Below are 14,665 nucleotides of genomic sequence, written 5' to 3'. Positions count from 1 at the left end.
GCCTGGAGAATCCCAGGGACGGGGAGGCTGGTGGGCTGCCGTCTATGGGGTCACACAGAGTCGGACTCGACTGAAGCGACTTAGCAGCAGCAGCAGCAGCAGCAGCAGCACTCAAAGCTTATGAAGATATTTCTCTATATTTTATTCTAGAAGTGTTGTAATTTTAGCTTTTATTTTTAGTCATTGATTCATTTCAAGTTAAAGTTTTCTGTATGGTGTGAGGTAGAAGTTGAACTTCAGTATTTTCCATAGAATATCCAGTAAGTTCAACACCATTCATTGAAAGATTGTCTTTTCCTTATTAAATTTTGACACCTTTGCAAAAAGTCAGTTGACCCTATACATCAATTTCTGAGCTCTCTATTGACCTGTTTGTCTATGCTTAGGCCAATACTGCACTGTCCTGATTGCTGCAGTTTTATAGTAAATCTAGGAATCAGGTGATGTCATTCCTCCAGTTTTGTTCTTCTAAGAAAATTTGGGGATAGTGTAGGTTTTTGCATTTCCATGTCAGTTTTACAATCAGCTGGTGAATTTCTTAAAAAAAATTAGTTGATGTATTGGTTTCCTATTGTTGCTGTTACGAACTACCAAAAACTTAGTGGCTTTAAATAACACAAATTTATTATCTTATATTTTTGGAGATTGGAAGTCCAAAATGGGTATCTCTGAGAAAATCACCAGGTGTTGGTAGGGTTGCATTATTTTCTGGAGGCTCTAGGAAGAATTCATTTTCTTGCATTTTCCCGTTTCTAGGGGCTGCCATGGTTATTGGCGTATGGATTCCTTCCCTCTTCAAGCTAGGGATGGCCAGTCTAGCCTTTCTCACATTGATCACTCTGACATTGACTCTTCTGCATTCTTTTTCATTCATTTAAGGATGCCTGTGGTTGTATTGGGTCCATCCATATAATTCAGAACACTCCCTATATTAAAGTTTCTGATTAGCAGCTTAATTCCATCTGAAACTTTAACTCTTTTTTACTGCATCACATAATAGATTCACAAGTTCAAACGGATAGAATGAGGACCTCTCTGGGGGAGCCATTATTCTGCCTACTTAGTTGGAGATGTTTTGAATCTGGAGATCAGTTTGGGGAAAATTGACATTATGACAATATTATGTCTTCCAATCCATGAACATGGTCCAGCTCCATATTTATTTAGGCCTTCTTTGAGTTCTCTTAGTGATGTTTAGTAGTTTTCAAAGTAGAGGTCTTGTACATCATTCATTTAAATTTATTCTGTTTCAAATGCTATTGTAACTGCTATTATTTTACACTTTCAATTTTCAATTGTTTATTGCTCATATAGAAATACAATTTGGTTTAAATCTTCACCTTGCATCGAGCCACCATTCAACTTCACTTATTAATTCTTGTTACAGTCTCTACTACAGTTTTAAATTGAATTTGTGTTTACCTTGTCTCTGAATTCAGGAGGAAATATTCATTATTTCATTATTAAACATAGTGTTAGTTCAAGCTTTTTTTTGTAACTAGTCTTTGCTAAATTAATTAAGCACACTGAAGCAGAGAATCTGGCTGATACTTTCATCCAATCTGCATCTTGACAAACATTAATCTAGAGATGAAATACTGGTATCTTTACATCTTCACTTTCTAGAAAAGAACACTGCAGAGAATGGTCTGTACCTGCCTCCCCCTTTAAATTCTTACATGACTATATCTAATAGTTTTCACTTTCTAGCCCTTATTGTACAAGAAACCAGACAGTGGGATGCTAAAGTGGATTCTGAGTATGAATCAACAATATATTTCACATACTGGTAACAATTTTTCTTTAGTCTATTGGTTTTTGGTTATTTGACACTTTCATTGATCTCTTGCTTGACTGCATTAATTCTGAAAAATTTAAAAAATTACATGAATTGTCTACTATCTGAGCTATTTATCATATTGGAAAAGTTATGTTTCTTTCATATATAAAAGACAATTTATTTGGACATAGGATTATTTGCTAGTGAGTTTTTTTATTGCAGACTTTCAGTGGGTATTTTACGGCCCATACTTAAAATATCTTTTTTACTTTTTTAAAGTAAAGATGTTACTTTCAACATCTTTACTTCCATCAAAGTCACTATATCTATTTCTTTCTTTGCACCTGCAATTTTGGCACTACACTACAAGATGTTAACCCACAAAAATATAAAGAGTACATGAAATGATGGATTGACTCAAACTTCTGAACATCCTATTCTAGATTTTTCTAATTTGTAGGGCACTTGGGCAATCTTGGCTGAGCACTAGCCTTTTGGCAAACATAATTCATTGCTTTGGGAGGTGGCATAGTCATGTGGCTTATAAAATCCTATAAATGATTCCATTATATGTCATCTTTTATTTTTAAAATTATTTTATTTATTATAATTAGAGGCTAATTACTTTATAATATTGTGGTTGTTTTTGTCATACATTGACATGAATTAACCATGGGTGTACATGTGTCCCCCCTCTCCCTAACCCCACTCCCACCTCCCTCCCCATTCCATCCCTCAGGGTTGTCCTAGTGCACCAGCTTTGAGTGCCCTGTTTCATGCATTGAACTTGGACTGGTCATCTATTTCACATATGGTAATATACATGTTTCAATGCCATTTTCTCAAATTATCCCACCCTCGCCCTCTCCCAGAGAGTCCAAAATCTGTTTTCATATCTGTGTCTCTTTTGCTGTCTCACATATAGGGTGGTTGTTACAATCTTTCTAAATTCCATACATATGCATTGATATACTGTATTGGTGTTTTTCTTTTTTACTTACTTCATTCTGTATAATAGGCTCCAGTTTCATCCATCTCATTAGAACTGATTCAAATGAATTTTTTTTAATGGCTGAGTAATATTCCATGGTGTATATGTACCACAGCTTCCTCATCCATTCGTCTGCTGATGGGCATCTGGGTTGCTTCCATGTCCTGGCTATTATAAACAGTGCTGCGAAGAACATTGGGGTGCATGTGTCTCTTTCAGATCTGGTTTCCTTGGTGTGTATGCCCAGAAGTGGGATTGCTGGGTCATATGGCAGTTCTATTTCCAGCTTTTTAAGAAATCTCCACACTGTTTTCCATAGTGGCTGTACTAATTTGCATTCCCACCAACAGTGTAAGAGGGTTCCCTTTTGTCCACACCCTCTCCAGCATTTATTGCTTGTAGACTTTTGGATAGCAGCCATCCTGACTGGCGTATAATGGTACCTCATTGTGGTTTTGATTTGCATTTCTCTGATAATGAGTGATGTTGAGCATCTTTTCATGTGTTTGTTAGCCATCTGTATGTCTTCCAAACAGATGGAGAAATATACCATGTTCATGGATTGGAAGAATCAATATTGTCAAAATGGCTATACTACCCAAAGCAATCTATAAATTCAATGCAATCCCTATCAAACTACCAACAGTATTTTTCACAGAACTAGAACAAATAATTTCACAATTTGTATGGAAATACAAAAAACCTCGAATAGCCAAAGTAATCCTGAGAAAGAAGAATGGAACTGGAGGAATCAATCTGCCTGACTTCAGACTCTACTACAAAGCCACAGTCATCAAGACAGTATGGTACTGGCACAAAGACAGAAATATAGATCAATGGAGCAGAATAGAAAGCCCAGAGATAAATCCACGAACCTATGGACACCTTATCTTTGACAAAGGAGGCAAGGATATACAATGGAAAAAAGATAACCTCTTTAACAAGTGGTGCTGGGAAAACTGGTCAACCACCTGTAAAAGAATGAAACTAGAACACTTTCTAACACCATACACAAAAATAAACTCAAAATGGATTAAAGATCTAAATGTAAGACCAGAAACTATCAAACTCCTAGAGGAGAACATAGGCAAAACACTCTCTGACATAAATCACAGCAGGATCCTCTATGACCCACGTCCCAGAATTTTAGAAATAAAAGCAAAAATAAACAAATGGGACCTAATGAAACTTAAAAGCTTTTGCACAACAAAGGAAGTTATAAGCAAGGTGAAAAGACAGCCCTCAGATTGGGAGAAAATAATAGCAAACGAAGCAACAGACAAAGGATTAATCTCAAAAATATACAAGCAACTCCTCCAGCTCAACTCCAGAAAAATAAATGACCCAATCAAAAAATGGGCCAAAGAACTGAACAGACATTTATATCATCTTTTTAAAATGACTTCAGAATAAATCTTGCTATGAGAAAATGAATTTGTTGACAAAATGGTTTTACCTTCTTAGAGACACCTTTTTCTCTTAAACATAAGTATAGGAGATTCTCAGATTATAATTTCCTGATTTTTCAACCATTGATCTATACATTTAATTACAGATCAGCAATTAGCATATTGATAACCTACTCTGTAGCATGAAATTAAAAAATTTCTTCCAAGTTAGGAAAATTGTTTATTGATTCATCAAATGATATTTCATTGGAAAAAGCCCTGATGCTGGGAGGGATTGGGGGCGGGAGGAGAAGGGGATTACAGAGGATGAGATGGTTGGATGGCATCACCAACTTGATGGACATGGGTTTGAGTAAACTCCGGGAGTTTGTGATGGACAGGGAGGCCTGGTGTGCTGCGATTCATGGGGTCGCAAAGAGTCGGACACGACTGAGCGACTGAACTGAACTGAATGATATTTCTGTAAAATCTGTCAGATTTTTGTTCTCTGCTATATCTCCAGTATCTATTTTAGTAGTGACAAAAAGTAGGGACTTACTTAATATTTGTTGAAGACTGTAATTGCATACTTTCTAGTATTAAAATAATTATATACAGATGACTAACAAGCACATGAAAAGATGCTCAACATCACTCATTATCAGAGAAATGCAAATCAAAACCACAGTGAGCTACCATCTCACACCGGTCAGAATGGATACTATCAAAAAGTCTACAAACAATAAATGCTGGAGAGGGTGTAGAGAAAAGGGAACCCTCTTACACTGTCGGTGGGAATGCAAACTAATACAGCCGCTATGGAGAATGCTGTGGAGAGTCCTTAAAAAACTGGAAATAAATTGCCATACGACCCAGCAATCCCACTGCTGGGCATGCACACTGAGGAAACCAGAAGTGAAAGAGACACGTATACCCCAATGTTCATCGCAGCACTGTTTATAATAGTCAAGACAAGGAAGCAACCTAGATGTCCATGGGCATATGAATGGATAATAAAGCTGTGGAATATACACAGTGGAATATTACTCAGCTATTAAAAAGAATGCATTTGAATCAGTTCTAATGAGGTGGATGAAACTGGAACCTATTATACAGAGTGAAGTAAGTAAAAAAGAAAAATACCAATACTGTATATTAACACATATGTATGGAATTTAGAAAGGTGGTAATGACAACCCTATATGCGAGATAGCAAAAGAGACACAGAGATAAAGAACAGACTTTTGAACTCTGTGGGAGAAGGCGAGGGTGGGATGATTTGAGAGAAACGCTTTGAAACATGTACATTATCATATGTGAAATAGATCGCCAGTCCAGGTTCGATGCATGAGACCGGGCACTCAGGGCCAGTGCACTGGGATGACCCTGAGGGATGGGTGGGGAGGGAGGTGGGAGGCGGGGTTCAGGATGGGGGACACATGAACATCCATGGCTGATTCATGTCGATGTATGACAAAACCCACTACAATATTGTAAAGTAATTAGACTCCAACTAATAAAAATAAATGGAAAAAAAATAAAAAAAGAAAAACACCAATACAGTATATTAACACATATATATGGAATTTAGAAAGATGGTAACGACGACCCTATATGCGAGACAGCAAAAGAGACACAGAGATAAAGAACAGACTTTTGGACTCTGTGGGAGAAGGCGAGGGTGGGATGATTTGAGAGAAACGCTTTGAAACATGTACATTATCATATGTGAAATAGATCGCCAGTCCAGGTTCGAGGCATGAGACTGGGCGCTCAGGGCTGGTGCACTGGGATGACCCTGAGGGATGGGATGGGGAGGGAGGTGGGAGGGGGGTTCAGGATGGGGGACACATGAACATCCATGGCTGATTCATGTCAATGTATGGCAAAAACCACTACAATATTGTAAAGTAATTAGCCTCCAATTAAAATAAATAAATTAATTAAAAAATATAGAAAATATTCACCGAAAGATAGGCAAATCTCTGCATATACTGCAAAGATAAATAAGAATATCATTTTTTTTTCCAACGGGCTTGATATTGGACAAAGCATGTATATGTGTATTTGACTTGCAGTAGCTATTACTCTATAAAATCCATCACTATTCAAGTATTGAGTATCACAGCATCTTCAAATTTAACCTCTTTATGATATGGTTTTTGTTCAACAAATGAGGGAAAATGCAGTTGGTAAAGAATCCGCCTGCAATGCAGGAGACCCCAGGTCGATCCCTGGACTGAGAATATCCCCTGGAGAAGGGAAAGGCTACCCACTTCAGTATTCTGGCCTGGAGAATTCCACAGACTGTATAATCCATGGGGTCGCAAAGAGTTGGACTCGACTGAATGACTTTCACTTCACTCAGTTATTTAAGAAAATTATTTATTTATTTATTTGGCTACATTGGGTAGCTTGTGGGATCCTAGTCCCCCCAACCAGGGATCGAACACACCCACAGCAATGAAAATGCAGACTCTTAACCCCTCGCCTGCCAGGGAATTCCAAGAATGATTTTAAATGAAATCAATCATAGTCAAGATGACATTTCATCTTCCCTTTATGTTTGTGAATCTCTGAATTTGAAAAATGTATGTTTAGGTTACAGTCTTATAAAAAGAGAGATGTTGAAAGAATTAATCACTTACCTGCTGTGGGAAGAAACTTAATATCTATTTCCCACTCTGGCTTTCTTAGTCCACCACTCCTCAAGTTGCAATGATTAGTTTAGTTAGTAGGGTTGCTTTTATTTGGAACATTAAGTTACTATGGATTTCCTGGTCTGAACCAGCCATTATAAACTGCCTGGGTGGTTAATTAGATCCAATCAGAGAAAAATATGGAGATGATCTTGGGAAAAGGGACTATGGAATAAAAGCTATTATATTGTGTTCTGTCTTTCCACCCTGAGAATAATTGAGTTTAGCAATTATGTTTTTATTGGGCATATTTTAGGTATTTGTTAAACTTACAAAAAGAGAAGTGTGATGGGTAAAAGATAGTTCATGGGTATGATATCTAAGAAAGTTGGTAACTTGATTTCTAGGTATTTTTAAGGCCCTGGGGATTGGTGACCCACAAAAGTAATTAAACATCATTATGATGGAGGTCAAGGTGAGGCATTCAGAAATTTCCTAGCATGTGTTCTGCGAAAGCTTGGCATAGTCTGTTTATCTCATCTTGTCCTTCATTAAAAAAAAATCATCTAAATGAATGCTGAAAAGTTAATACAGAAGAAAAATTTGAATACTGAAAGATTTATGATCACAGGAAATTTAAAAAATAATTTTAATTAATTTATGTATTTGTTGCTGAGAAGAATAATAGTCAAAAGACTTGCAAAGGAACAAATATAATACATTACTGTAAAATTCTGAATAAGAAGAGCAATGGAAATATGGCTTCAAGAAGAAATTTCCAACTGTTGAAGAGCTTGTTAATATATTCAAAAAAGATTTTTAAGACTTTTAAAAACCTTTTATTATAGATACTTTCTAATATGTACAAAAATGGAGTGAAAAATACTATGACCCCATGGATCCATCATCTAGTTTTAAAAATTATCATCATATGGCTGTCTTGTGGTATGTTAAGAGAAACCCACAATATTATCATATTAAGTGAACTGATTAATTAATATTTTTGTTTTATTTAAAAAATTTTATTTTTTGAGGTAACATTGGTTTATAACATTAAGTTTCATGTGTACAATATTACATTTGACTTTTATATACACTACAAAAGTGTAGTTTCTATTCATCATACAGCTGATACCCTTTAACCCATTTTACCTTTCCCTTCTGGTAACCACCACTCTATTCTCTGTATCTATGTGTCTATTTTTGTTTGGTTTGGTTTCTTCATTTATTTTTATTTATTTATTCATTTTTTTCTTCCACATATGTGTGAAATCTTACAGTATAGGTTTTTCAACATTTGACTTATTTTACTTAGCATTACACCTTTAAGTTCCATTCATATTGTTGAAAGTGGCAAGATTTCATCTTTTTTATGGCTAAGTAGTATTCAGTCATATATTTATACATTTTCTTTATCCATTCATCCCTTGTTTGTGTATCTTGACTATTGTAAATAATGCTGTGATGAACAGAGGGGTGCATATATCTTCTCAAATTACTATTTTAATATTCTCAGATAAATATTCAGAAGTTGAATAGCTGAATCATATGGTATTTCTATTCTTAATTTTAAAAGGAATCTCCATACTATTTTCCATAGTGGCTGCACCAATTTATACTCTCACCAACAATATTTGGGGGTTTCCTTTTCTCCACATCCTCTCCAATACTTGTTACTTATGGACTTTTTGATAATATGCACACTAATGGCTAGGAGATGATATCTCATTGTGATTTTTATTTGCATTTCTCTGATAACTAGTGATGTTAAACATCTTTTCTTGTACCTATTGGCCATTTGTCTTCTTTGGAAAAATGTCTATTCAGATACTCTGACTTTTGAAAAAATTTTTTATTTATTTTAATTGGAGGCTAATTACTTTACAATATTGAGGTGGTTTTTTCCAAACATCGACATGGATCAGCCATGAGTGTACATGTGTCCCTCCATCCTGAATCCCCCTCCCATCTCCCTCCCCATCCCTCTGTCTTGTCCCAGAGCACCAGCTTTGAGTGCCCTGCTTCATGGATCAAACTTGCACTGGTACTCTGACAATTTTTTAATCAGGTTTTTTTTATTGTTGTTGAGTTGTATGTGTTCTTTATATATTTTGCAAATATGTATATGATTTGCAAAAATCTTCTTCCATTTGCCAGGTTGTCTTTTACTTTAGTTGATTTCCTTTGCTGTGAAGAATCTTTTTGGTTTGATGTAGTCCCATCTTTGCTTTCACTTTTGTTTTCCTTGCCTGAGGTCACATATCCAGAAAAATATTGCTAAGACCAATGTTACAGAACATACTGCCTATGCTTTCTTCTAGTAGTTTTATGATTTCTGGTGTTACATTGACTCTTTAAGTCATTTTGAGTTGATTTTTTTATATGGTGTAAGATAGTGGTCTAGTTTCTTTCTTTGCATGTTGATGTGCAATTTTCCCAACAACATTTATTTTTTAAATTAAAAAAATATTTATTCATTTATTTATTGAAGTATAGTTGATTTACAATGTTGTGTTAGTTTCTGGTATACAGCAAAGCAATTCAGAATATACATACACACACACACACACACACACATATTCTTTTCCATTATGTTTTATTACAGAATATTGAAAATAGTTCTCTGTGCTATACAGGAGGACCTTGTTGTTTATCTGTTTTATACATACTAGTTTCTTTCTGCTAATTCCAAACTTGTAGTTTATCCCTCTCCCAGTCCCTTTCCCCTTTGGTAGCCAAAGTTTGTTTTCTTTGTCTGTGAGTCTGTTTCTGTTTTGTAAATAAGTTCATCTGTATCTTGTTTTAGCTTCCACATATAAGTACTATTTTATGGAGTTCGTCTTTTTCTGTCTGACTTTGCTTATTATGGTAATCTCTAGGCTTATCCATGTTGTTGCAAATGGCATCATTTCATTCTTTTTTATGGCTGAGTGCCCAGCACCATTTATTGAAGAGATTATCTTTTTTATTTGAGATTTTTATTATTTCTTGAGGTAGGCCTATATTGCCATAAACTTCTCTCTCAAAACTACTTTTGCTGTTTCCCAGTGATTTTGACATGTCATTTTTCATTTTTGTGTGTCTTCAGATATTTTTTGCTTCCTTCTTTGATTTCTTTATTGATCAGGTAGTTGTTCAGTGGCATGTTTTTCAGTCTCCACATATTTGTGTGATATTTTCAGCTTTCTTCTTGTAGTTGTTTCCAGTTTCATACCATTATGATCACAAAAGATGCTTGATGTGATTTCAGTCTTCTTAATTTATTGAGACTTGTGTCACAGCATATGGTCTATTCTTAAGCATTTTCCATGTACACCTGAAAAGAATGTGTATTATTCTGAATTTGGATTAAATGCTCTGTATAAATCTATTGAATCAACAGGTCTAACATTTCATTTAAGGCTGCCCTTTCCCTATTTTCTTTCATCTGGATGATCTACCCATGGCTTAAGTGGGATGTTAATGTTCCCTACTATTATTGTAGTCCTATCAATTTCTCCCTTTAAGTTTGTTAATAATTGCTTTTTGTATTTTGGTGTTGCCATGTTAGGTTCATATATATAAGTAACTATCATGTCTTCTTGTAAATCGTCCCCTTTATAATTCTATAATGTTGATCTCTGTCTCTCTCTCTCTCTTTTTTTTTTTTTGCTTGAAGTCTATTTTATCTGATGTCATATTTATGGCTACACTGCTTTCTTTTGGCTGCCATTTGCTTACAGTGTCATCCTTCATCCCTTCACTTTGAGTCTATATTTGTCTTTAGGGCTGAGGTGAATCTCCTGGAGGCATCATATAGTTAGGGCCTATTTTGTAATCCCTCCAGATGCTCTGTGTCTTTTGATTGGTGAATTCAATCCATTTATATTTAGGGGTGATTATTGATAAATGAGGATTCAGTACTGCTGTTTTATTTTTTATTTTCTGCTTGCTCTGTATCTCTATTGTTTATTTTTCCCTTATGTTTCTGCCTGCTATTTTGGTTTACTTTTTTTCCTCTTGTTAAATGTAATGGGTAGGGTGGCCAGACTATATAAATCAGGATCACATAGTTTACATTTGTGTACTGGTGAACGTTTTTATAGGCTAGTGAACTGTTTTTGAAGGTAACTCTAAAACATGTAGTAGATGGACAATAAGAACACTGACAATATCCTATATCATATTAAATATATTTTATGTGAGTCATCACGTTGTTCTGCCTGGGAAAGTAAAATTATCTAGTGACTCCTTTCTTTCTACAGTTCAAGAATTATGAAGTGATAGAGGAGGAAGTACTATGTATTTTGATTGATTAAAATTTTAAATTATGGAGTCTGTTAGAGAAAGGTATTGCATAGAAAATATCAAAGTTTAATTCAAAAGTATCACAATAGTTTCATAATAAGTTTCATAATATATATAAAACTAAAAAGCTATATCAAGATAAGTGAAGATATTTATTCATTGTATGAAACCCTACTACATACAAATTTACAAATCTATATTTCTAAAAAAATCACATAAATTCTACTGTCCACAGATCTCCCCAAAAGCCTAACTAATCTCAAATTAGCCATACTCTTCTTTCCATTGAGATGGATAATCATGAACAAAATGTTTTATAAATGAATAAGAAGTGAATATGACTGTGTTGTCATCTTTAAAATAATTTTTTGGTGTCTTCTCACTTACTCTTATCATTATAAAGATGTAACAGACTTAAAAAACAGAGATCTTTTATTCATGCTGTTGATGATCAAATTTCATTGAAGAAAAGTGAATTGTTTCAAGTGGTGCTTATGACAAATTACTACCTTGTAGATTGCATTGTCTGCACAAAAGAAGTATATATCTTTGAATGGTATCATAAGAGATTTAATGCAGAAAACCATTAGCATATTATTATTTTATATACAACTCATAACATATATGAAGCTATTCATTCAGTTCTGTATATCTGAAGATCTAAGCATTAGCATTGAAAATACATAGCTAGATAACCAGAACAGTTTTTATTTTTTATTTATTTTTTTTTAAGAAATAAAAGAATCTTTATTGTTTGTTTTAGAAGCAATATGTTGAGCAAACGGACAGTCAAATTAATGGGGCTTCAGTTCAGTTCAGCTGTCGTCTCAGTCATGTCCAACTCTTTGTGACCCCAATAAATTAAATGCATTCAAGTTTATGTTTACATTCCCTCTGTGTTATATTATAAGCAAAAATAAAATTTCTATGACTTGTTTTTCTTGAAGATATGCCAAAGATTAGAGGCATAAAGGGCTTTTTAAATGGCTCAGTGGTAAAAAAAATCTGCCTGCCAGGGTTTGAAATCCTTGGATTGGGAAGATCCCCTGGAATAGGAAAAGGCAACCCACTTCAGTGTTCCTGCCTGGAGAATTCCATGGACACAGGAGCCTGCCAGACTGCAGTCTGTGGGGTTGCAAAGAGTCGATGTGACTGAGCATGCATATAGAGGCATGAAAGAGCTAAGTAGGATGGTTGTAATATTGTTTGTATCCAAAAAATGTTTGTATACAAAAATTATTATATTAGTTGACCTTTGTGATCTAGGGATTACTTGCCTCACTAAAAATGAAAGGCAACTAGAAAATATTTTATTGCCTTATCCACAATAATTTTTTTCCTATGACTTCCAGTTTCTCTTTGATTTTGTAGGTTTGTGGTCAACTCTCATCAGCTTCTTCAGTGCATCCTTCATGTCCTTATTCCTTAAGGTGTAAATGAGAGGGTTGAGACTTGGAGTGATGATAGTGTAAAAGAGGGTGAGGAACTTACCCTGGTCCTTGGAGGCATTGTTACCTGGTTGCAGGTACATGTAGATAATAGTTCCATAGAAGATGGACACTACGGTGAGATGAGATCCACAGGTATTAACTGCTTTCCTCTGGCCTGCTTTTGACTTCATTCTCAGCACAGCTCTGGCAATGTAGCCATAAGATATAAGAATAAGGATGAGTGGTGTAAGGACAATGACAATGCCTAAAGCAAAAACAGACATTTCAACTGCTGTGGTATCTATGCAAGCTATCTTGACCATAGCTGGCAACTCACACAAGAAATGATCCAGAAGGTTGTTTCCACATCTAGGCAAATTCAGGGTGAGTGTACATAATACCACAGAATTGGCCAGACTAATACTCCAGACTATGATAACCATCTTGAGGCATAAATGTGGGTTCATGATGACCAAATAATGCAAGGGCTTACAAATAGCTGTAAAACGATCGTAGGACATAACAGCGAGGAGAAGGCATTCAATGGAGCCAAACCACATGTAAACATAGAGCTGAATGACACAGCCCACATAGCTGATGGTCTTATCATGTCCCCACAAGTTAACCAGCATCTGGGGGATGATGCTGGTTGTGAAACATAGATCTAGGAGAGATAAATTCTGGAGGAAAAAGTACATTGGTGTGTGGAGATGGGAATCCAGGAGAGATGCAAGAATGATGGCAGTGTTACCGACCAAGGTAATTAAGTAGAAGACAGTGACAACTCCTGACAGGACCATCTCCAGTTTGGGATGGTCAGAGAATCCAAGCAGAATGAAGCCACGTAGAGAAGTATAATTTCTTTGGTCCATGGTCCTTCAGTGTCAAATCCAAGAGAAGAGCAGGTGGAGAAGGTGAAGGAAGATGAGGATGAATGGGAGGAGGAAGAAATGGAGAAGGGAAAGGAAGAGGAGAAACTTGTGAACAAAGACTATCTGAATAATTTAAAGAAATATACAACTGAACAAAGGTAGTAAGTTTATGTTACTAGTAAAAATTACAGCCAAGTAATCTGATATTTGTTGTAGGTTCTTTTATGGTGATGAGTTTAATATATTTTTATATTAAACTTAGGGAGTTTTATTAAGGGTCTGAATTTTCTCATGTGTAAATTTGAAAGTTTGGAATAGATTTGCTCCTATGATTATTTATAATTTTCATTGACTATGTACAGTGAACATGCTCTTTTACTTGGTCAGTGAATTCACCTATATGATATAATTATTTGGCTAATGTTAGAACGAGGAAGAATATTCCTTTTTTTGCATATCCTGGTGAATAGCACCTTTGGTCTTCCAGTTCATTATGCAGGAGATCTGGCATTTATCCTTGGCATGTTTATCTCTCTCATCCCCAATACCTAACATCACCAGAACTTGTAAGTTTTAATGCAAAAATACATTTTAATTGTCCTCTCACTCTAAAAACTTACATGATCAGTGCCCTAGTCCAAATCACTGTCATCTATATTCTAGATTCTGGCAATAATCTTTATTCCTTACATCTAGTTTTATGCCTTTACATTTTTACAAGATTAAGTAAAATCACATTATCCATGTGCCCAAACCTAGCCAGTCATTTTCCATTACATTTAGGAAATATTCTAATTTTTTAAGATGGCCTAGATGAACCTGCACAAGTCCTCATTCTCATTTCACAGATCACTTTACACATATTGACTACTAGCCTTCTCTCACTTTGACAAGTCAGATTCATTCCTGTCTAAAGCCCTGGGAACCCTTCTCCTTTTCTGGACTCCTATTTATTCTGCAAGTTCTGCTCATCCTTTTAACTACCTCCTGAATGTTCATTGTTTAAAGAGGGATTGCCTGAACTCATAATCTTTTTTTGTTTGATATCTTGTATCAAGCACAGAGAGATTTACAGAAGGCCAGTGTAGTGTGGAGTATGACAGCATAGGCAGAGAGATTTTGTTTATATTTCTGCAAATTATTTAGCTGTGCAATCTCAGACAAGTTACATCACACTTCTGGGCTCAGTTTTCTCATCTGTAAAAATGGGGACAAAAATCATTTGGAGTTGGGGTGAAGACTGAATGAGTGTAAAGTTCTTAGAACAATGCTTGGAAT

General features: G+C 35.3%; 1 protein-coding gene across 1 annotated transcript; it reads right to left on the bottom strand.

Annotated features, from left to right (window-relative positions):
* Positions 1-12,424: 12,424 nt before the first annotated feature.
* Positions 12,425-13,387, bottom strand: LOC110124375 (olfactory receptor 2W1). Its single transcript, XM_020872893.2, has one exon. It carries the CDS (start codon positions 13,385-13,387, stop codon positions 12,425-12,427), a length of 963 nt encoding a protein of 320 aa, XP_020728552.2.
* Positions 13,388-14,665: the final 1,278 nt, after the last annotated feature.

The sequence above is a fragment of the Odocoileus virginianus genome, chromosome 27, assembly GCF_023699985.2.
Source record: "Odocoileus virginianus isolate 20LAN1187 ecotype Illinois chromosome 27, Ovbor_1.2, whole genome shotgun sequence".
Classification (NCBI taxonomy): Eukaryota; Metazoa; Chordata; class Mammalia; order Artiodactyla; family Cervidae; genus Odocoileus; species Odocoileus virginianus.
Note: the sequence above shows the minus strand (reverse complement) of the source record. Positions and strands in the feature narration are given on the sequence as shown.

Excerpts from the sequence above, each read along its gene's own strand:
- LOC110124375 (XM_020872893.2), bottom strand. The coding sequence starts at position 13,387 with ATGGACCAAAGAAATTATACTTCTCTACGTGGCTTCATTCTGCTTGGA.